The sequence below is a fragment of the Peromyscus californicus genome, unplaced genomic scaffold, assembly GCF_007827085.1.
Source record: "Peromyscus californicus insignis strain IS unplaced genomic scaffold, ASM782708v3 Scaffold_10__1_contigs__length_136768540, whole genome shotgun sequence".
Taxonomy (NCBI): domain Eukaryota; kingdom Metazoa; phylum Chordata; class Mammalia; order Rodentia; family Cricetidae; genus Peromyscus; species Peromyscus californicus.
Genome location: NW_026294391.1, coordinates 57,809,557 through 57,834,658, shown reverse-complemented (window position 1 = coordinate 57,834,658; position 25,102 = coordinate 57,809,557). Strand labels below are relative to the sequence as shown.

General features: G+C 42.6%; 1 protein-coding gene across 4 annotated transcripts in view; it reads right to left on the bottom strand.

Moving 5' to 3' along the window:
- Nucleotides 1-6,448: 6,448 nt before the first annotated feature.
- Taf1 (TATA-box binding protein associated factor 1) overlaps nucleotides 6,449-25,102 on the bottom strand; it is a 75,252-nt gene continuing 56,598 nt past the window's right edge. For 3 of the 4 annotated variants that reach the window (XM_052733908.1, XM_052733900.1, XM_052733918.1), the window contains exons 33-38: nucleotides 18,435-18,502; nucleotides 18,009-18,125; nucleotides 14,622-14,747; nucleotides 13,010-13,166; nucleotides 12,270-12,447; nucleotides 6,449-8,289 (exon numbers count right to left, since the gene is read on the bottom strand). In XM_052733908.1, coding sequence (XP_052589868.1) covers nucleotides 8,073-8,289; nucleotides 12,270-12,447; nucleotides 13,010-13,166; nucleotides 14,622-14,747; nucleotides 18,009-18,125; nucleotides 18,435-18,502 — 863 coding nt within the window. In that variant the 3' untranslated portion in view covers nucleotides 6,449-8,072. The other variant, XM_052733928.1, reaches the window with a different exon arrangement.

Here is a 25,102-nt window from a genome sequence, read left to right as displayed (position 1 = left end):
GCTTGCTACATAGAGAAACCCTGTCTCAAAAAACAAACAGAAATTCAGGGTTAGATTAGGTCACGTAAAGAATACACCCAAACCAAGCTCCTAGAAATGATGCTGACTTCTCCAACCTACTTGCCATCTGGTTTCTGCACTCACCATTCCAAAGAAACTGCTTTTCTCAGGCTCCTCAATTTCCACATCCAAATCACAACTTTCAGGCCTTATGTGACTGGCCATTCATAAGTACTGGAAACTGCTGATCGTTCTATCCTTTGAAAGACTCTTCCTTTGGCTTCCCTCAAAACAGTGTATCTTGCTTTCCACATACTTCTCTGGACAATTTTTATATTGATTCTTGGGGAATTTTACATCATGCACCCCAGTTCCACCTGTTTCCCAGTCCCTCTGTATCCACCCTTCACCCTTGTCGTATCCCCCAAAAGGAAAACTTAAAAACAAATAAGAATAAAATACAAATAAGAAATAAAGAAAATACAAATAAGATTAATTTTAAGAGCTTTTGGTTTTGTTTTTGTTTTTTTCAAAACAGGGTTTTATGTAACTCGGATTGCCCTAGAACTCACTCTGTAGACCAGGCTGGCCCCAAACTCACAGAGGTCCGCCTGCCTCTGCCTCCCGAGTGCTGGGATTAAAGATGTGCTTCACCACTGCCTGGCTCTGGCCAATTTTAAAAGTTTTTTTTTTTTTGAGTCAGGGCTACACAGAGAAACCCTGTCTTAAAAAAACAAAACAAAACAGTTTCATGGCTAAATTTTTATAAAAAGTCTCAAGGTAGACAGCAAGGACATACACCCTTGGCTGTCCATAGACTGTCACACTCAGAAGAAGTTTTGAAAACAGGAACTAAGAACTAATGTTTTAGTTAGCATACAAAATAGTGGGTTTTGGGCGGCGGCAGAGGCAGGCAGGCAGGCAGGCAGGCAGAACAGCAGAAGCAGGCAGGCAGGCAGAACGGCAGAGGCAGGCGGAGCGGCGGCAGAGGCAGGCAGGCAGGCAGGCAGGCAGAGCGGCGGCAGAGGCAGGCAGGCAGGCAGGCAGAGCGGCAGAGGCAGGCAGGCAGGCAGGCAGGCAGGCAGAACAGCAGAGGCAGGCAGGCAGGCAGGCAGGCAGAGCGGCGGCGGCAGAGGCAGGCAGAGCGGCGGCAGAGGCAGGCGGAGCGGCGGCAGAGGCAGGCAGGCAGAGCGGCGGCCGCAGAGGCAGAGGCAGGCAGGCAGGCAGGCAGGCAGGCAGGCAGAGCGGCAGAGGCAGGCAGGCAGGCAGGCAGAACGGCAGAGGCAGGCGGAGCGGCGGCAGAGGCAGGCAGAGCGGCAGAGGCAGGCAGGCAGGCAGAACAGCAGAGGCAGGCAGGCAGGCAGAGCGGCAGAGGCAGGCAGGCAGGCAGAACAGCAGAGGCAGGCAGGCAGGCAGAGCGGCAGAGGCAGGCAGGCAGAACAGCAGAGGCAGGCAGGCAGGCAGAGCGGCAGAGGCAGGCAGGCAGAACAGCAGAGGCAGGCAGGCAGGCAGGCAGGCAGAACGGCAGAGGCAGGCAGAGCGGCGGCAGGCAGGCAGAACGGCAGAGGCAGGCGGAGCGGCGGCAGAGGCAGGCAGGCAGGCAGGCAGAGCGGCAGAGGCAGGCAGGCAGGCAGAACAGCAGAGGCAGGCAGGCAGGCAGGCAGAACGGCAGAGGCAGGCGGAGCGGCGGCAGAGGCAGGCGGAGCGGCGGCAGAGGCAGGCAGGCAGAGCGGCGGCGGCAGAGGCAGAGGCAGGCAGGCAGGCAGGCAGGCAGGCGGAGCGGCGGCAGAGGCAGGCAGGCAGAGCGGCGGCGGCAGAGGCAGGCAGGCAGAGCGGCGGCCGCAGAGGCAGAGGCAGGCAGGCAGAGCGGCGGCGGCAGAGGCACGCAGAGCGGCGGCAGAGGCAGGCGGAGCGGCGGCAGAGGCAGGCAGGCAGAGCGGCGGCGGCAGAGGCAGAGGCAGGCAGGCAGGCAGGCAGGCAGGCAGAGCGGCGGCCGCAGAGGCAGGCAGGCAGAGCGGCGGCGGCAGAGGCAGAGGCAGGCAGGCAGGCAGGCAGGCAGGCAGAGCGGCGGCCGCAGAGGCAGGCAGGCAGAGCGGCGGCCGCAGAGGCAGAGGCAGGCAGGCAGGCAGAGCGGCGGCCGCAGAGGCAGAGGCAGGCAGGCAGGCAGGCAGGCGGAGCGGCGGCCGCAGAGGCAGAGGCAGGCAGGCAGGCAGGCAGAGCAGGGGCAGGCGGAGCGGCGGCAGAGGCAGGCAGGCAGAGCAGGGGCAGGCGGAGCGGGGGCAGGTAGAGCGGCAGCCGAGAGGTGGTTGTAATAAAGACCAGAAACTAAGCTATTACCCCCTGAGGAGTTAGTGAAAAGGAGATTAAGAGTTTGGAACAGGGACGCCTTTAATCCCAGCACCCCGGGAGGGAGCCGTCTCCGTGGGACGCAACCAGAACAGACCCGAACACTCTGAGGCCAACCCAGGGCCCAGCTGCCGATCCTACGAAACCCAACAACTTGGAGGTGTTGGTGAGATTACCCTACTAAACAACCTGCTCAGCTGAGATCCATTCGGGAAAGGATTCAGAATCCTACAGTCTGCAGTCTGAGGAAACAAGATCAGCTGAGGAGTTGACGAATGAGCAAAATGTGACCTGAGAACACAAAAGAAGGCGCCGCCCAGCCACTGAACCAGATCACCAGAATGGTAAGTATACACTTCACCAGCTGAGAACAGGTAAGCTCTCATCCCCAGACCATCAGATCAGGTCTCTACTCCCTAGGCCCTACCTCTCAGAGTCCCAGCGACCAGACAGCTAACTTTCCCTGCTCCCCCACAAAAACAAACAACAACAAAAAAAACTAACCCCTACGAACCTAACAACCACTGAAACCATAAGCACACTCTGCACCAACTGGGAACAACTGCTCCCAGAGACAGAACCCACTAACACTGATTGGACTAAGCTGCTCCCAAAGAAACGGAGCCCAACAGCAACAATTTAACCAAGAACTCCTAGTGAACCAAGACTAAAAACTAGAACCTTCAGACACAGACACAGCCTGCACGGAGCAGAGGAAGAGATGAGTAGACGCCAGTGCAAAAATACAGGCAACAACATAAAGACCTATATGACAACATCAGAACCTACCGATTCTACACCTGCAAGACCTGAACATACCAAGGCAGATGAAGCAGAAGAAATCAATCCTAAAAATGACTTTAAGAAGATGATAGAGGCCCTTAAAGAAGAAATAAAAAATTCCCTTAAAGAGGAAATAAGTTTTTTTTTCCACTGCTTATCATAGTTTTCTCAGTGCTGGAGATAGGATGCAGGGCTTCACATGTACTAGGGCAAGTACTCTACGGATGACCACTGTGCTACCCCAGCCATACATCTTCTCATTGTAAAAAGTGCTTTAATCTTGCCCAAATTAATGCATACAGGCCAATAACAGCTGTACAGCAAAGCTTTCTCTGACCATTAAACTAGCACCTTCATTCCCCACTTTTTCACAAGCTACATAGCGAAACCCTGTCTCAAAAAACAAACAAACAAAAATTGTTAGAGCCCTGCCAGGGAACCAAATCAATGCATTTTTATTTTTTTGGTTTTTCAAGACCGGGTTTCTTTGTGTAACAATCCTGGCTGTCCTAGAACTCACTTTGTAGACCAGGCTGGTGTCGAACTCACTGAGATCCGCTTGCCTCTGCCTCCCGAGCGCTGGGATTAAATGCATGCACCACCACCGCCTGGTTCGGTGCCTTTTTCAGCCATCAGAGAAACTTCCTCCTACAGTGGATGGGAACAGAGACCCACAGCCAGACATCACACACACACACACACACACACACACACACACAGATCGGAACACACAGCTCTAAATGGGATGTCTCCATCAAATTTCTCCCCTCAGAGCTCAGGGAACCCCAAGAAAGAGGAGGTGGAAAGAGTGTAAGAGCCAGAGGGTATGGAGGACCCCAGGAGAACAAGGCCCTCTGAAACAACTGAGCGAAGTTCATATGAACTCCCAGAGACTGAAGCAGCATGCACAGGGCATATAACGGGTCAGCACCAGGTCCTCTGTGTATACTGTAGCTTTCACTTTAGTATTTTTGTGGGACTCCTGAGTGTGTGAATGAGTGAGTCTGATTCTTGTGCCTTCTCTTGGGGCTCTTTTCCTTCTGTTGGTTTGCCTTGCCCAACGATGATGTGATGGTTTTTGTTTTATATCTTATTTTTAGGTTTTGTTATTACCTCTTAGAAGTCTGTTCTTTTCTAATGAGAGACACAAAGGGAGTGGATCCAGATGGGAGGGGAGGTAGGAAGGAACTGGGAGGAGTGGAGGGAGGGGAAACTGTAATCAGGATAAATTGTTTGAGAAAACAATCTATTTTTAATAAAATGGGGAAATTTTTCTAAAAAATAAAAAAGAAATAAAGAAGCCATTTTTCTTTAAAAATTTATTTTTAGGGCTGGAGAGATGGCTCAGAGATTAAGAGCACTGCCTGCTCTTCCAGAGGACCTGTGTTCTGGCGCCCTCTTCTGGCTTGCAGGCACACATGCAGGCAGAACACTATACATAATAAATACATTTTAAAAATTTATTTTTAATTATGTGTAAGTCTGTGTATATGGGTGTGCACATGAGTGTAGGTGCTCAAGCTTCAGCTGGGTGCCAGGAATCAAACCTGCATCCTTTTCAAGAGCAGCGCACACTCTTCACTGATTCTATCTATGCTTCCTAGGCAATGTTGTCTATCATCTAGGTTGCACAAATCCTAAGCCTTGTATAAGCATATGTGAAATTCACATACTTCTAACTGAAACTTAAGAGCCACTTTTCAGTGACTAAAAACTCCCAAGTCAGAAACACAGGTTCCACTCTCTTTATTTCCCATTATCTAGTCATTAAGACAGAAGTCTCATTTCATCCCTGCTACCAGTGATTCAGTTATGGTTTATGTCTCAATCATCTACCATCTGGCACCCTTCCTTTCTATCCAAAATCATACTGCTACCAGAATGATTGTTCTAAAATTATCATCTGATCCTGAAGCTGGAAATCTTATCATCTACAGCTATGTTCTCTGTATCCCAACTCAAGTAGAACTACCTATAGTTGGAACGTGTTGTTTCATGTCTCCAAGCATTCCTTCTGCCACTCATGAGTGTTCTCCCACTCATGGCCCCTACAGCTAATGGCTAAACTCTGTTCATCAACTGTTGTTAGGGTCTTGTAGCCCAGGATGACCTAACTCCAAAGCATTCTTTGCCTCAGCCTCCCAAGTGCTGGGATTACAGGTATAACCACCATGCCTGCCTTCATGATCTAGCTTTTTAGTTTTCTCTGTGGAGTATTCCTATACTTTCTTGGCAGAGTTCAGTCTTCTCATTGTAAATATTCTTTTTTTGTTGTTATTATTTTTTTTTTTTTTGAGACAGGGTTTCTCAGTGTAACATTTCTGGCTGTCCTGGAACTCATTTTGTAGACCAGGCTGGCCTAGAACTCACAGAGAACCACCTGCCTCAAGGATCACTTTTTAATACACAGGTATTTACAAGTCTCTCATTCTAGATCTTAAGATCCTTGCAGGGCTGGAGAAATGGCTCAGAGGTTAAAAGCACTGGCTGTTCTTCCAGAGGTCCTGAGTTCAATTCCCAGCAACCACATGGTGGCTAATAACCACTTGTAATGAGATCTGGTGCCCTCTTCTGGTGTGCAGGCATACATGCAGGCAGAACACTGTTTACATAATAAATAAATCTTAAAAAAAATTTGAGAGAGAGGGTTGGGTGGGAGGAGGTGGAGAGAAATTATGTAACTATATTTTAATAAAAGTAAAAATAGCCGGGCGGTGGTGGCGCACGCCTTTAATCCCAGCACTCGGGAGGCAGAGGCAGGCGGATCTCTGTGAGTTCGAGGCCAGCCTGGGCTACCAAGTGAGTTCCAGGAAAGGCGCAAAGCTACACAGAGAAACCCTGTCTCGAAAAACCAAAAAAAAAAAAAAAAAAAGAAGAAGAAGTAAAAATAAATTTAAGCCCAGCAGTGGTGGTACACGCCTTTGATCCTAGCACTAGGGAGCCAGAGGCAGGCGGATCTGAGTTCGAGGACAGACTGGTCTACAGAGCGAGTTATAGGACACCTAGAGCTGTTACATAGAGAAATCCTGTCTTGAACCTCCTTCCAATAAATAAATTTAAAAATGGGCAATATAAAATGAATACCATGTACCCGTCTAATCTCCCAAGTCAAAATTCTAGAAACCCTTTCCAGTCTTCCTTTTCCATCCCAAGTGCCAATATGTCATGAAGTCCTGTTGATCACACCTCTTTCTGAAGAGGTCTCAATGTCACTCCTCTTTTCCCCATTCCAGTGCCACCACCACCCTACTTTAGGCTCCACCCCTCTTAGCCTGAACTACATTTTCTCTCCCCTCCAAACCACTCTCCACACTGCCAGTAAATTTAAAAAAATTTATTACAAAAATAATACACACTAAAAACTCAAATGATACAGAAATAAAAGCAGAATACTCATTCAGTATACATAAACCAAGTGAACCACCTCCTCTCCATTCCCATCCCCAGAGGTTCACTGTGAACAATTTAACAGTTTCACATGTTTCCCTTTGCACATACAAGTATATACAAACATATCATATACACCTGGTTTTTTACTCTTACACAAATGGGATCATACATGTCTATTATTTGACTCAAATTCTGTCTTCATTCAATATCCAGAAAATTCCTGAAACAAATCTAATGCACTTCTCTAGACTTCATTTCCTTAAATAAAAAATTCACTCACTGGTATCAAATGCAAATATCTCTCTCTCTCTCTCTCTCTCTTTCTTTTTTTGGTTTTTCAAGACAGGGTTTCTCTGTGTAGCCCTGGCTGTCCTGGAACTCACTTTGTAGACCAGGCTGGCTTTGAACTCACAGAGATCCACCTGCCTCTGCCTCCCAAGTGCTGGGATTAAAGGCGTGCGCCACCACCGCCCGGCTCAAATGCAAAGCTCTTGAAGATATGCTTCCTGTTGTCTTTCAGTGTCATGTCTAGTCATTCCAGCATCCTTTCTGAAACAAGGCAGGTACAAACACATTCTGTCATATCTAGACTTTCAACTTTTCCCTTCATGTTAACACCCTGCCTGGACTTTTTGAGCTGCTACACTCCTACCAATGACTTCTTCAACACTCAGTTTTCAGGTGGCCTCTGGAAGACTTCTCTGCTTTTTCACACATGATCTCTTCTCAATTTTTCTTTGTACTTTACAGCTAAGCTTCTTGATTGTATTTGTCTTACAGTTCTAATGATTTATAAACATGGTTTGAACTCTACTCTCCCTCCCCCAACTTGATGACAAGCTCTTATTTAACCTTTGCACTCCAAGGATCTGATAGAGTGCTTAGCATGGAACAGATACACAGTAACATATCTGTTGGGATTTAATGATTTTAAGAACATTTACTGAGTACCTACTTTGCATAGAACCATGTCCTAAGCATAAAAAACAACAAAAGATAGTCTTGGCCATAAGAAACTTACCATTTTTCCTATAACTTTTCCTAGGGTGAGGGAGAGCACATTTACATGGCCACCTATTATTTTGGATACACAGCCTGTTTCAAAGATTTATAGCTATGTTCCTGTAATCTATTTAGGAACAAGGCATTGTATGTCCTTGTAAGTAATACATGAACAAACAGTTTGTCCAATATGTTTGTATCTTAAGCGTGGCACAGAGCCAGCCCATCAGTACCTAATTCTCTATTCCAGCAGATGGGTTTTCATCTATTCCACCCTGCAAATTATAAGTGAAATGGTGCCATGTTTCTACACCAAGAACAATAAATGCCATTAAAGGCGTGTAATGGGGAAGAGTGAGTCTGCTCTCTCTTCTTGGTAGTGGTTAGGGGAAAGAACTTGCTACTCCAGGATCTGGAGAGATGATTACTATTTACTTATTACTAAACCTAGGGTGGTGATCTGGTGATATCACTATCAGCCACTATACACATATAAATAAGCTGGGGGAAAGGTAATCGACCAGGCTGATTGAAGAGGCTTAAAGAAAGCCTCATTCATCAGAGTCCAAGTCACTGTCTCCAGCAATGGAGTGGAAATCCTCACTGTCCTCCTCGTCCTCAGACAGGTGGACCTGGCTTAGTACGCTGGGCCCAGAGCGCTGCTCTTCCTCATCTTCTTCCTCCTCTGATACCTCATACCCACCGATGCTGCTGAAGCTTGTATCCTGGGTGTTCGACTTGGGGTCGGGTTCCTCATAGCTCCCATAACTGAGAAGAGAAACAACATCTCTCAAGCTTGGGAACCACCCACTAGCTGACCATTCCCATGCTTTGTACTGCCAAGGGATCAACTCATCTCAACCTCCCCTGGACACTAAATAATGGGTTCTTGACTGTTCCACCTCCCCTAAGAAAAAAATGATCCTGTTAAAAACATTACCTTGTTGACGTTATCCATGTGAGAACCTGAAATCAACTTCCGGACACTGACCAACCAGCACACACTACCAGCTAACACGACCACAAGTGCTGCCGAGCCCCACTGCTTCACCTGCTTCTTAGTTTCACTCATCTTTGTAGTATCCAAAATTGGGCAGCAGGCCTGAGTAATCGTTATAACACACCTTGTCTCTATTACCTCCTTTCTATTCCTGCTCTGTCTGCTGTCGCTTAGTCCTGTGTTAACTTCCCTGGCCTGCACTACTGAAATAAGTCTTCATGGCCCTAGTATTGAGCTCCTTCAACTAATTCTTCACTCTTCTGCCACAGTGTTCTATTTTCTGTTTGATTATTCTAATTTTAGTCTGAAAAAAATCACAAATCACATTTACTGTTTAAAAAAAATTAGAACAGGGCTGGAGAGATGGCTCAGAGGTTAAGAGCACTGATTGCTCTACCAGAGGTCCTGAGTTCAATTCCCAGCAACCACATGGTGGCTCACCACCATCTGTAGTGAAATTTGGTGCCCTCTTCTGGCCTGTAGGCAAACATGTAGGTATACATGCAGGCAGAACACTGCATACATAATAAATAAATAAACAAACAAACAAATAAATAAATCTTTAAAAATAAAATGCTTGCCAGGAGTAGTGGTGCATACTTTAATCCCAGCCCTTGGGAGGCAGAGGCAGGCAGATCTCTGAATTGAGACTAGTCTGGTCTACATAGTGAATTCCAGGACAGCCAGGGTTATAGAGAAACCTTGTCTTGGAATAAATAAATAGCTAACTGATTAAAAATAAGATGCTCATCCCTCGGAAATTTGTTTTTCAATGATAATAATGAACATTCTTCTGTGTCGATAAATACTGATCTACTGTTGTGGAATATTAGTTTAAGATGTGTTACATTCGTTTATGCTGTGGAATATTTGTTTAATGATGCAAAGATGTGTTGCATTCTTTTATGTTGCATTTGTTTAACTCTGTAAAGCGGTGTTACTGTGCCTGTTAAGACACTTGATGGGTCTAATAAAGAGCTGAATGGCCAACAGCTAGGCAGGAGAGAGAAATGGGTGGGGCTGACAGGCAGAAAGAATAAATAGAAGAGAGAAGAGCAAGGAGCGAAAAAAGGAGGAGAGGAGGCCACCAGAGGCCACCCAGCCATATAACCAACCATGGAGTAAGAAGGAAAGAAAAACAGAATAGAGAAAGGTAAAAAGCCCAGAGGCAAAATGTAGAAGAAGAGAGATGGGATAATTTAAGAAAAGCTGGTTAGAAATAAGCCAAGCTAAGGCCAGGCATTCATAAGGAAGAATAAGTCTCCATATATTTATTTGGGAGCTGGGTGGCAGGCCCCTAAAGAGTTAAAAAAAAAAAAACCCCAAAACCAACTACACTCTACAGCATAATTTTTTGGGTGGATTTTTGAGACTGAGTCTTACTATTCAGTTCTATCTAGCCTCAAATTTGTGATTCTCCTGTCTCAACCTTCTAAGCCTAGGGATTAGAGTGTGCCAGACTTAACAGCTGCATGGTATTCTGCTATATGGCTATAACATGATTTATTTAACAGTCTCTCAGTAGTAACATTTAGCTGTTTCCGATTTATTTCACCATTAGACGCAATGGGCTCTAATAAAATCTTTGCACATCTTTTTTGTTTGTTTGAGACAGGATCTCACAATGTAGCCCTAACTGTCCTGGAACTGGCTATGTAGACCAGGCTGCCCTAGAACCCATAGTGCTCTGCCTCCTAGAGTGTTGGGATAAAGGGTGTGTATCATCATGTCTGGCTATAAACACCTTAATGAAAGTGTTCTCATAGGACAATTTCCTAGAACTTTAGAATTTTAGAACCAAAGGGGGTATACATTTAAATATTTTTATTTAAAGTGATAAAATTGTCATAGTTCTCTCCCACTCACCCTATCTATTTACATATTATTGCCAGCCATTTGGAAATGTCTTTTTCTTCACACGCTTTCCAAAAAATCATCACCAATCTGACAGGTAAGAAGCTACATTACATTGTTTATCATACTTATTTGATTATTAGAGAAGCTATAAAATACAGTTATTGGTCATTTGAATTTGTGAATTTCTTAGCTCATGTCTTTTATCCTTTGTTCTTTAGGGCATAGAGCAAGCTTTCTAAAACACAAAGCAGATCATACACTGTTCTCACTCAATGCCTGCCCACATTTGGGTCCTTCACAATTTGGTTTTTACCTATCTCTTTTAAAAAATAATTTTTATTTATTCTTAACTACCTCTCTGAATCATTTCTATTACATGGATCAATTAAAAGCTCTGGCCTACTTGTATTCTTTCAAAATGCCTCATGACTCTGGCTTTTCACATTGCCATTCCAAGTCTCTGGGATATCTTATGCTTCTTACCCTATAAACTACTACTCATATTTGGCTCAGTTTCCTTCTCTAATCAGCTTCGCTCCCCATCCCTCTCCATGCCCCAGAAAAACCCTGTGGTTGCCTTTTATGTTACACTGCCATTGCCTGTTAACCTGTTTCATAATTCCTAATAGGCAGAACTCCTTAAAGGAGGGAATCCCAAAGCTTATTTTTGTTTTTACTTATAGTCAATAAAATGTTTTATCTACTTGCTGGCAAGATGGATAACATGTGCAGTAAATCCAACATGTTTGAAGCCAAAATCATTTTCCCATCCTCTCTGTTTTTCTTTCCTCAATGAAATTTTCATTATTTATCAGACTCAACTCCCAAATTCAACTGAATACTGCTATTTTCTATCCCATACTACCCTTAAAAGTTACTTAACATACAAATTTGATGTTATTTTATCTTCCACCTTTTTTGTTTTTTGAGACAATGTCTCATGTAATCCTGCGTAGCTTTGAACTCATCCTGTAGCTGAGGCTTACCTTTAACCCCTGACCTTCCCACCTTGAAAGTGTGCACAGGTCAGCATCACCACACGGAGCTGTTTTGTTTGTTTTTAGACAGAGCCTCAATACATAGCCCAGGTTTGTGGGGTTTCTGTTGTTTTTTTTTTTTTTGTTTTTGTTTTTGTGTTTTTGGACACAGGGTTTTACTGGCCTGGACCTCACTATACAGATCAGACTGGTCTTGAATTCAGAGATCCACCTGCCTCTTCTTAGGCATGCACCACCACACTTGGCTAGCCTTGAATTTAGGATCTTCCTATCTCATACCCTAAGTATTGAGATTACAGAAGTATGCCAGCATAGCTGACAACTTCCTTTTCCTGAAAGTATGTACTCCTAACAGAACAAAATCCAAATGCCTTAGGATTCTACTTATGATCCTCTACAATATAGGCTCTTGCTATTTCAAAAGTCTTAATTTCCCAACCACCTCCATTTACTCTTGAACACACTTCGTGTTGGATTTCTATGCCTCTGACATATTATTTCATCTGTAAAGATCTATCCCCCTTTGCTGCCATTGTATATGCTTAGCAGACTCCGATCCATCCTTTAAGACATAGTTCAAATGCTTCTATGTGAAATTTACCCTGATTACTTAAAAGCACAATACGACACTCCCTTTTTAGGGATACCTCAGCACTCTGCACTTATTTGTGCTTGAGTACTTAGAACATTATGTCAGATGATTCCACTAGACGAGCTCCGCAAGGACAGGCCATGTCTTATTCATTTATGTATTCCCAGGGTCTAGACAATGCTTGGCCCAAGCAGAGGTGCTCAGGGAATGTCTGACAGATGGAAGCCATCTGATGCTAGGCCCTTTGTCACCATAGGTGGGAAATGATGCCAGAGCCCAGTAGCATCTTACTGCCCATTACCTGATGTTGCTATCCTCCAAACCACGGGAAGCCTCCCCACCATCTCCCTCATAGGACATCATGCTTTCTTCATTTTCCATGCCCATCCTCGTATTCTCTTGAAGCACACGAGGATGTTTGGGTCTTATACTGCCAGATCCCACATCAGAGTCACTTCCACTTTCACTTAGCTGAATAGCTGTAAAAAGACAGATTGTGGTTCATTAACAGACAAGCTTGACTAGGGGTATGGCTCAGTGCTAGAGTGTTTGCCTCGCATGTATGAGATAGACTTTGTGCCTAAAGTCCTCACCTCTCAGGCCTCTCTTGAACTATCAAATGTCAATAGTAGCAAGATCTATAGTTTAGAAACTGAATCCAAGTAACTTATTTCTTCTATCTCAGTCTAATCTACCCGTTTTCTATCATCTCCAATACCTTTACCTTACCATTGCAATTATTTTTCTTAATTTTCCTTTCCTGTTCCCAAACACAACCCTTCAAAGCTGCTACTTGGGCACTGCCTTTTCCACTGTTCCCTTTATGTCTCCTGTGTCTGCTCATCTTCACTTCCCCTCAGGCTAATGGACATGATCATCCTCTGAGTATGTGTTCAGTACTCTCAGGTCTACTAATGGGACTTCAATAAAAAGACAGGTTTTTTTATACTAGCACATAGCAAGTAGCACAGTGGTTTCTATTCAGTCCTGAGGGCACAACAGTGAGCTACACAGAAACAGAAGCGAAAGAGTAAGACTCACCAGAAAAAGGGTTATCTCCTTCTTCATCACTCCCTGCGTCTTCCTCATCATCTTCTCCTTCAGACATAAGCAAGTCCTCATACAGGACACTGGCTTGAGTCTGTTGTACAGTTCCTTCCTCTTCATCGGCAAGATCACCATCTCCATCTTCACCTTCCTAAAAAAGTCCAGGTGGTGCCCCATCAGTGACGAAGAGACCAGAATACCTTCCTTCTCCTGCATCCCATTTGCTGCCTCACAAGAAGTTAAGTAACTGTAGTGGATGGATTTGTCTAACTCATTCTAAGGATTAAAGTCAGACTGAGGCTCGCTATGGAGAAAATCTATGATTCTCATCTTGGGATTTGGCCTGCCCTATACTACTGGGGTTCCTGTCATATAAGTGTATAATGTAACCATAAGCTTTCTGTAAGCATACTCACTGGGGCTGGAGTCTTAGGCTTCTCCTCCTCCTCCTCCTCCCCTTCAATATCTACAGAGTCTTCCTCGCCCAGCCTACCTTGGCCCTGGCAAATGTGAGTAAGGAACACAAATAGCACATCATTGAGGGATGTGCCTGTAGGAGTTAACCAAGGGTTCTTTACCTAGGCCGGATGCTCTTTCCTGATATCCCAGCCAACACCATGGCTAGTGGAGGCTGTTTACACTGCTCAAGGCATGTGCACTTCCTCCCAGTCATTCTTTGGAAATAATAGACAGGGCAAGAAAAACACAAAGAACAGGAAAGTTTTTGGTCTACTCCTAACTGTCATCAGAAGGGAATGTTTCCTTTCTAAGGCAAGCTTTTGAGATAGAAAATCCTTCTGGGTTTTGTACTCTTTCGTGGAACCTTGAGAATAGGTATAGCTTCAGATGAAAAGTATGTTTTTGCTGTGGGATGTTCTGTATGGCAAATGTGTTGCTAATTAGTCAATAAATAAATCACTGATTGGCCAGTGGCCAGGCAGGAAGTGTAGGCGGGACAAGGAGGAGAATAAAGCTGGGAAGTGGAAGGCTGAGTCAGAGAGACACTGCCAGCCACCACGATGACAAACAGCATGTGAAGATGCCGGTAAGCCACGAGCCATGTGGCAAGGTATAGATTAATGGAAATGGATTAATTTAAGCTGTAAGAACAGTTAGCAAGAAGCCTGCCACGGCCATACAGTTTGTAACCAATATAAGTCTCTGTGTTTACTTGGTTGGGTCTGACGGCTGTGGGACTGGCAGGTGATAGAGATTTGTCCTGACTGTGGGCCAGGCAGGAAAACTTAAGCTACATGTTTTGATACCTCTGGTAAAAGCCAGTTTAAAAAAATTATACATAATATTAATTTGGTTTATAACTTATAGGATGCACAAAATAGTATGCCAATTGTTGTGAACACTATCTCTGAATGCAGCTGGTCTTTCTAGCTAGTCACCTATTAGGCTGCTCTGATGCTTCAACTACTTTCTCTGAAGTTCTGTTGTGCTTAATTCTGCCAACCATGCCCCAGAAATCAAATTTCAAAGCCTTGTTTTCAGGGCCAAAGGATCTAGTCACCCTTCATGTATGCATGGTATCAGTCCACCCCTCCATGTTCACCCACCAGGCAGACCACCAACCTCACAAAGAGAAATAGTCTCCTACCTGTGTTAGCTGCTTTTCTGAAGTAGCACTGGGAATATCCAAGACAGACATATTGCTCTCATCTTGATATACAGAGGCATCTCGAGAAACACTGAGGGATGTGCTGTTATCATACAAATCAGGAGGCTGTGGCATAAAACATACAATTTAGCTTCTACCAAGGGAACAGCTAGAAGAAATACAAAGAATCCTCCTTTATAACATTCACTAAAGAAAAAGGACATGCAAGACAACCCAGTTAAAGAGGAAACACAGCCTGGTACAGCTTTGTAGACAAATTTTTAGAATCCTATGAATAACATCCACTCTAGCAGACTGGCATCTAATGTATGTATTCAGAAACTAAAGCAGAAATGCATAAAGCTTAGGGACAAGTTTATGTATTAACGGCCTCTCTGGTCAGTAACCTACTTTTTTCTTCTAAGCCTTGCCTTACTGTTTTTAAGCTCAGAGATTCATATTAGTTATAGTTTTATTGACTTAGAGGCATATAAGAAGAAATTGGATAAAGGAATTTAAGTTTCAACAAGAGTATGGGATGGTTTGACAGTTCATGAGCTTGCGGACGATGCTTCAAAGCAAAATGATATGTTAAAAACAAAACAAAATATGGGCTTTGGAGTAAACAGCCCTGGGATTGAGTCTTGGCTCTACCACTGTTAATCATCCTGTTTTCTTCAACTGTAAAGCATGGATGATAATATCTACCTCACAGGGTTGTCATGTGTACCAATTAAGAGCTATGTACCAATACTTGGTACTTAATAAATGATAGATCTCTTCCTCTTATTGTCCCTGAAAGGAACAGGGATTTAGCAAATAGATTCTAGTCAATGATAAGAGGGACTAGATAAAATATTCATGAAGTGCATAGAATAAGAAAATTAATATTAATTTTAAAGTATGTTTATAGACATAAACACATATACCACAGATATGAAGAAACTCAAAATATTCAGTGATTGGTGTTATGAAAGACGGAATTGATAAGTAACACCTCTTCTTCGTATCTTCCAATTTTCTTTTTAAAAAAGACTTCATTCACTTTTTAAAATTATGTATATACCTGTATGTTTGAGTGTGGGTTTGTGCATGTGAGTACAGTGTCTATGAAGGCCAGAAGAGGTGTCAAAACTTCTGGAGGTGGAGTTAAAACAGCAAGCCACATAACATGGGTGCTAGGAACCAAACTCAGGTCCTCTGAAAGAGCAGCAAGCACTCTTAACTGCCAAGCCATCTCTCCAGCCCCATCTTCTAATTTTCCCCAATCATCACGTTACTTTGAGCAATACAAAACCTGCTTATGAGCAAGGAATAAAGCCTATAGTTCCAGCACAAATTGGAGGCCAGTCTGGATTATACAGCCAGACCCTGTCTCAAAGAAACAAATGCACACCTACAAGTGTTGCTCTGTAAACAAGTAAGCAAACAACATTGACTGAGAAGATCTGAGTTTCCAAAATAGAGGCAAAACAGGTTTCAAAACATTAGTGCACAGATAAACTGGTATGCAACGGAAGGGAAAAATCAGGAAATTTCTGCAAAATTTGAAAGTGTAGTATGAAAATAAAGAAAATTATGGGAAACTATAAAATTAGTAATTCCAAGGTATTGAGCTCAATGCAAGCTCGGTATAAATAAATATCCAGATGCAAATACATTATTAACCGCCACCATTTGGAAGTTGAAAATAACATGATTACTGCCATGCTTCTATACAATCACAACTGTATTATGACAGTTACATAGACATAGACACTTTGTAATAATCTTTTGATTTTATATAGTAATGAGTAAGGGTGGTCACACATGAGGCTCTTCCTTGAGTTAATAGGCAATGACTGGGCTATCTTACAATGTATATACATAAATGAAGGGAATGATGAGAGCATGAACTGATAAGAATGAAGCAGTACTATCCATACCATACTCTCCATAGGAAACTCACTAAGAATAGGAAAACAACTATTGCTCAGGAAGGACAAGGCTTTGATTCACCAATGGTCTAGGCTTATGACTGTCCAAGACTTGAGAAAAGCACATGCCACTTGGTGGTTAGATTCTTCTGGAGAATGATGGCTAGTACTCAAGCTTTAACTTACCAGAAAGTACCTTGTGGAAACTGTGAGCCTATTAGCAAACAAGGCCTTCCTGGGCAACATCACTCACCCAAGCCCCCTTGACCCAATCTGCCCATACAACTCCAAGAGCCTTTCCTTGTTCTGGACCTTGAAGTATCTGAGGGTTCTTTATACCTGGCCCCTCAGTAACCTAGGTTTTGGGATGAAAGAGAGAGTAAAAGAAAGATAGAGAAAGTGTACGAATGAGACACAGAGACAGCAAAAATCCAATAGAGATCATGTATGCTGCATTTAAACTCAGAGTGAAACCTGGGTAGAATGAAAAATAATCCTATGGGAATAGGAAGAAATTCTGCATTTAAAGTATTTGGTTAAATTTGAAAGAGCCTCTGGGAACTTTACAAAAAAACAAAACAAAATAAAAACCCTTCACACAAAGAAGGAAAGAAATATTTACCAAATGCCTATCATGTGCCATACAAACTAATCACTTAACGTTAGAAAGCACATCTTAGAGAAATGGGAATAGAAATGTTAATTTCCCAGTATCACAAAACTAGACAGTAGCAGAGCTAAGACTCATACCCAGGCCTGTTTTACACCAAACCTCATGTCCTTTCCACTCTACCACTCTATCTCCAATAAAGAAACTATGGACCTGTTAATATTCCATTTAAAGTCTATTCTTCAAATACGCCAACTTTCTCAGAATGTAATATAGAGGAAATATTCAAAAGGTTCCTTCAGACCAGAAAAACTAAAAAATTTCTTATTTACCCTGCTTTCTAGTCTTCTAATATATAAACTTAAAATACAAATATAAACAGTCTTCATTTAGTAGGAAAGGGAATTAACCCTGGAAATTGAGTGATGTGAGTAACAATGACATACCTCTAAGGTAATGGTAATCAGACACCTAGAAGGTACAAGAACAATATGGCCCACATCTGTAACTGAGCAACCTACATTCTAAGGACATTCTAGAACCCCAGAATTTGCTGACAAGAGAACTGGACCTAGAGGATAGCTCTGGCTATAGTAGTCAGGAATCTGGTATTCTCACACACTGTCTATAAACAACCACCCCACTCATTCATCCCATAGTTGCCTCTTCTGGATTTAACAAGGCCACAAAGATACATGGCCCTCACTCACCTTAGCCTTTGAGAAGACAAGAAAGCACACGAAAGGCATATGAAGAGGAAGGACAGAGAAGAACGGTATCTCAGTAAACACATCCGTTAACATGCTCCCAATTTCCCAAACCATAAGAAAATTGTAAGAAATTCCTAATCCTTTGGCTCACCTGAGGTGTGTAAGGTCCTGGAGTCATTGGGTCCAAGCTTTCTAATTCTGCTTCCTCCAGAGCTGCTTCTTTAGCTGTACAAATATCTTTCTCAAGTTGAGTCAAATGTTCATCATACTGAGAAACAAAGAAAATTAATGAATTCATTCAACATTAAGGTACTGGGCAGGCAAAAATAAACAACACACACACACACACACACACACACACACACACACACACACACACACACACACACACTGTCTTCATAGTACTTCTATTCTAACAGCAGAACACAGCTGATAACCTAAACAAAGCAGAGAAAGAAATGACAGAATGAGGGTAGAAGATGGAATATTACTTTGAAAGAAAACAGGGTAGTCAGGAAAGCTTCAAACTCAAGGACACAACAGAAAGGCTTCCTGGAGCTAGATCTTAACCACCTACCTCAGTTAACGTCTGGTAACAAACATTCACAATCTCCTGAGCAGTCTTAGTATACTGACTCTCAGGCCCTAGGAAAGAAGTAAAATGCCATTACCTTTGTAACTTCAAGAATTTTATATTTCTTCAACACACTGATTTAATATATATTGCTATTTATTCATTTATTTAAATAACCACTAAAATTTGTTTTTTTATATCTTTCAAGACAGGATTTCTTTGTGTAACATTGGCTGTCCTGGAACTCGCTCTGTACACCGGGCTGGACTTGAATTCAGAGATCCGCCTGCCTCTGCCTCCTGAGTACTGGGATTAAAGGCATGCACTACTACCACCCAGCTAAAATGTATTTTTTATGTTATGTATGTGGGTGTTTTGCTCATGTGTATCTCTGCACACTATATGCATGCCTGGTACACAAAGAGGCCCAAAGAGGCTGTCGGACTGGAGTCACAGATGGTTTGGGGCTGCTATATATGTGCTGGGAATTGAACCCAGGTCCTCTGGAAGAGGAGTCAGTGCTCTTAATCACTGAACAATCTCTCTAACCTCATACATTGCAATTTAAAAACAAGAATTTTACACTTTGTTATCCAATAGTCTATCATTATTTAAGATTCAGAAAAACTTATATTTAATCCTTACCTTGGACCTCTCCTCTACTTTTATAAATGAAAATTTTTATTTGATTTTTGGATTTTTGTTTTGTTTTTTGAGGCAGGGTCTCACTATATAGTTCTGGCTCTCCTGGAACTCATTATGTAGATCAGGCTGGCCTCAAACTCACAGAGATTCGCCTGCCTCTGACTCCACATCTAGCTATTAGTGGGAAAACTTTAAGCATACAAAATCAGACTAATTAGTACCCTAATTAGCCAGCTTTAACAATGATCAACACAGCCAGGTGGTGGCGGCGGTACACGCCTTTAATCCCAGCACTCGGGAGGCAGAGCCAGGTAGATCTCTGTGAGTTCGAGGCCAGTCTGGTCTACAGAATGAGATCCAGGACAGGCATGAAAACAACACAGAGAAACCTTGTCTTGCAAAACCAAAACAAACAAACAAACAAAAACCCAATTATGAACACATGGGTAATCTTGTTTCATTTATATTTCATTTTCTAGACTCTTCTCAAAATATTTTGGATACAAGATCTCATTATGTGCTCTAGACTCGTCTCCTTGCCTCTATCTCTAAGCTACCCTGAGATACATACAGAGACCCAGTGTCAAATAAACAAATAAGAATCCTTATGTAATCTATGGATTTATGGAGTGTCAATGGAGGGTTATTTATTAATAGAACTCCTGTACCACTTTGGTGTAAGGATGTTGATAATGGGAGTGGAGAGTATACTGGACCTCTGTAACTTCTACCAATTTTGCTATGAACCTAGAACTACTCTAAAATATAAAGACTACTTGAAAAACAAGAACTACTTTCTAAGCCAAACTGTATCATATCTAAAACAATAATCCCTTGGCACATGTCTTTAATTCCAGCACTCCAGAGGCAGAAGCAGGTGGATCTCTGTAAGTTCAAGGCCAGTTTGACTTACATAGTTCCAGACCAGCCAGGGCTACATAGTGAGACTCTGTCACAATAAACAAATAATTCTTTTTTTTATTAATTAATTAATTTTACATCTTGATCGCAGCTTCCTCTCCCTCCTCTCCTCTGAACTGGCCATCCCCTGTGATCGGATTGGTGACTACCCCAGGTGTCATCAGATAGCCTTCATCCAGTGACTGATGGAGGCAGATTCAGAGACCCAGAGCCAAACATGGGGCCATGTTCGGGGAGTCCTGCTGAGGAGAGGGAAGAGGGATTGTAGGAAAAAAGGGGGTGGGGGTCAGGAACATCGCAGGAAAAACCACAGAAATCACTAGCCTGGCTCATGGGAACTCAAAGAGTCTGAACCAACAACCAGGGAGCCTGCATGGGACAGACCTAGGCCCTCTGAATATATGTAATTCTTTAAGATAAATGAATAGCTAATCAATGTTCAAATTATAGGCCTGCACCACCAGTTGATCAAACTCAGAGCTTTATGTATACTAGGCAAACACTCTACCAACTAAGATATATCTCCAGCTCCTATAACGTATTTTTCTATGGTAAATTAAACTTCAATGAAAACTTAAAAAAACTAATTAATACAAAATATTTACTACAAAATTTCAGATAAAAACGCAATGGTTGATATTTCTTAAAAATTAAAAGATAGGGCAATGGCCAGGCACTGTGACACGTGTTTTTAATCTAAGCACTCAGGAGGCAGAGGCAGGCGGATCTACAGTGAGTTCCAGGACAGCCAGGGCTACATGGTGAGACCCTTTCTAAAAAACCAAAAAATTAAAAGATAGGGCAACAGAGGACCAACATCTTCTAGGACACAAATGGCCTGGGACTGAGTAGCAGCTCCTCTATGTTTCATTTACTGTTTTGAGACAGGGTCTCCATATGCAGCCTAGGATGGCTTTGGAACTCATAGAGAGCTACCTACCTTTTCCTGAGTGCTGAGATTACCAGCATGTGCTACCATATCCAGTTTATGTGATGCTGGGGATTGATCCCAAGTTTTCTGGCATTCTAGAAAAACTCTTTGAAATATAGCCCCAACCCAATAAAGAAAGCTTTCACAGATGTGATCCTTGAAATATATCTACTGCTTACCATTATATAAAGAATAAAAAGTATACCACATGGGGGAGTAGAGATATAGCTTAACAGGATAGTTTACCTACCATGCACAAGACCCTGGGTTTGGCCCACAGCACCACGAAAAGTATACTATATATACATATACTATGATTATTACAAGCCATTATAGGAATAAGGAAGTCCTTTTCAGGGGCTGGAGGTTCAGAGCACTTGTTGTTTTAGTTTGTTTATTGGTTTTTCAGACAGGGTTTCTCTGTGTAATAGCTCTGGCTGTTCTGGAACTTACTTTGTAGACCAGACTGGCCTTGAACTCACAGATCCACCTGCCTCTGCCTCCTAAGCGATTAAAGGCGTGGGCCACCACCGCCTGGATAAGAGCACTTGTTCTTACAGAGAATCCCTGTGCATTTTCAACACTCACATGGTGGTTCGCAACCAACTGTTAACTCCAGTTCCAGAGGATCCAATATCCTCTTCTGAATTCCTTGGGTACCAGGCACGCATGCGGTGCTGAGAAATACATTCAAGCAAAATATTCATACACATAAAATAAACCTAAAAAAATATGTCCTTTTCAGGTAAAAACATCTCCCAAGTATACACTATCTACTCTTTTGTGAATTTGGAGTCAGGCACGATAGTGCATACATGCCTGTATCCCAGTGCTGGAGAGGTTAAGGCAGTAGATTATGAACTCAAGGCTAGCCTGGATTACAGTAAATTTAAGGTTGACACGAAAAACTTAAAGATCATGTATCATATATCCAAAATCTAGTGGCTGGAGATGGCTCAGCAGTTAAGAATGCTTTCTGCTCTTGAAGAGGACTCCAGTTCTGATCTAAGCACCCTCATCATGTAGCTCACAGTTACCTGTTCCAGGAGATTCAATGTAATTTTTGGCCCCCGAGGCACTCATATTCATTCTATTTCTCTGTCTCTGTGTCACACACATACACACATACACATAAAATGAACAAAAATATTTTTTATTTTTCCAGACAGGGTCTCTCTAAGCAGCCATGGATATCCTGGAACTTGCTATATAGATCAAGCTGGCCTCCAATTCATAGGAGATCCTCCTACCTCTGCCTCTCAAGTATTGGGATTAGAGGTATCACCACATACACAGCAAGATCTTTAGAAAAAAAATCAGATTGGGCTAGGGATATAGTTTGGTGGTAGAGTACTTTCCCAGCATTTGCAAGGCTCTGGGTCTAATCTTTAGCACACAAAAAAGATGCAAAATAAAATAAATTTGTATCCTTATGCCAGACACAAATAAATCAGAAAGAAAACTTAAGCCAATCATCAAGACATTAAGAACACAAATAATAAAGAACAGTGTAGTGGCATTGGCCTTTTTTGTCCGTTTTGTTTTTTCAGACAGGGTTTCTCTGTGTAACAGTTCTGGCTGTCCTGGAACTTTGTAGACCAGGCTGGCCTCGAAACTCACGAGATCTGCCTGCCTCTGCCTCCTGAGTGCTGAGATTAAAGGTGCTTGCCGCCGCCACCACCAGGCTAAGGATTTGTTTCTTTTCAGACAGGGTTTCTCTGTTTAGTCCTGGCTGTCCTCAAACTCACAGAGATCCACCTACCTTTGCCTCCCAAGTGCTAGGACTAAGGGTGTGCGCCACCACCTCCCGGCTGGCATTGGCCTTTTATCCAAGTACTACAAAGGCTGAGGCAGGAGGCCAGTGCAACCTGTAATAGCAAGATACTATCTCATCTATCCCTCCCTCCACACACACCAAGAAAAGAGCAGCTACTGCTTGTTTCTGCATTTTTTTATCTCTTAGTTCTAATCAATCAGTAGTTTGATACTCAAAATACTGATGGAAAAGAGACTACAAAAGTTCTCAGACAAGCCAGGCACTGGGAGGTTGAGGCAGGAGGATTGCTACAAGTTCCTAGCTAGCCTATAGAGTGAGATTTCCCCCTGCCCTCCAGACAGGGTTTCTCTGTATAGTCCTGGCTATCCTGGAACTTGCTCTATACACCAGCCTGGCCTCGAACTCACAGAGATCTGACTGCCCCTGCCTCCCAAGTGCTGGGATTAAAGACGTGCACCACCACCACCCGGTGACTCTGTCTTAATAAAAAGTTAGTGCAGGCCCAGAGTGATGGCTCAGTGGTTAAGAGCATTTAATCTGCAATCATGAAGACTAGTCAGATCCCAGCCCAGCAAATACAAAACAAACTGAGCATTCCCCCCAAATACCTGTAACCCCAGATCTGAGAAGAACAGAGACAGGAAGATTGCTGGGGCTTGCTCTCTTCCAGTCTAGTGAGACTAAGCTTCAGGTTCAGGAAGAGAACCTGCCTCAAAGGAATATGCAGAATGAGAGAAGAGGATATCCAATGCCTTCTAGTCTTGGTGTCTGCACATAGGTACATGAACACATACACACACACTTTTTAAAAGTCAGATTTTATATGTGAACTTAAAACAATCAAGCTTTCATGTGATGGTTATGTAATGATAGAGAAAAATCAAGGCTGCATATAGGCTACAAGCCTCCTTAAATTGAACTAATAATAATATTAATACCAGCTTCTATATACTGGCTCTTATGCCTATAAGGACATAGATTAGAAATTCAGCCTTTAATCAGTTTTGACATGTAAACACAGATCAACCTCTCAGCATGTCAATTATAATAATACAAGGACAATTAGTTTTATATGTTTCTCTCTGGAAATCATTTTGAAAAGATCTCTTCTCTTCCCACTTCCTTTGAAACAAATGCCTCTAAAGAAATACTCACTAATAAGTGCCTCTAGAATATACAAAATAATTTCCAAATGCTATCCCTTTTTATTACTAGTTCCTTATAGCTATTGCTGGTTTTAGAGAGCCCATGTTCAAGAGTTACATGGGTCCAGCTATTTAATTCCATTACGCTACTATAAGAAAAGCAGCAGTGAAGTCTTTATAACAAAGCATGCTAGAATTGGTAAATCACTGTTGAGATATATGGAGAAAAATACCCAGACATTTTCTTACTCTTAGCTACAGCAGCACTTCTTGAATGAAGAATTAATGAAGCAAAGACTCACAGATTCCCTGTACAAAGTTCTGTATGTAATATATCTTTTTCTGGGTAGAATAAAATTATCAAAAGGTCCATATCCACTCCGTAAAGCTAAAAATACTATTCTGTATCTTGAAAAACATCAGGAGCTTACTAAAAGTAGGATGATCAGCTGTAGGTTTTACAGCTTTGGGGGAAAATAAAAAGACATGCAAAGGTAATAGGGCCTCTATGGGAACAATGAAAGTGCTGGGGCTACTGGGAAGGAGAATTAAACAGAAATTGAAGTACAATTTCCCAGACCCTAAAAGGAAATACACACACACACACACACACACACACACACACACACACACACACACACACACAGAGTTGTTTCCAGAATGGTGCCATAATTACCATAAAAGATAAGATAAATTATCACTCTACCCAACAGATTAGGTTACCCACTAACAAAAAAATTGTTTGAGTATATTTTACCTTTTTATTAAATCATGGCCAAAGAAATTAAAAATGTCTTACTGAAAAAATATATTTACTTAGATTTTACCCTTTAATTAAATAAGGATTTGCAGAGAATCACATGCAGTTCATACCCACATGTTCTTAAATAGTGGTAATTTCAATGATTGCTTCAGAAAAGCAACATGTCACCAGGATAAAAAGACCATTATTTTCCCCATGCTCACAGTAATGCAAGGGGAAGCAAACAAAGCAAGGAGAGGGGAAGCAAGCCTTACTACTGCTAGAGAGCTGGCGAATTCCAAAGAAACCCCGGCCCAGCAGCTAAGCAGCTTTGTGATTACTTCTAGGCTCACAGTTCCCAATGTTCCATCTCAAGAGGCAGAAGCAGGCAGATCTCTGTGAGTTCAAGGTCAGCCAAGACTACAAAGTGAGACCCTGTTTCCAACAAACAAACTTGGCAATTTCTTAAAAAGAAGCTATTACTACTGAGGTTTTTTGTTTTTATATTTT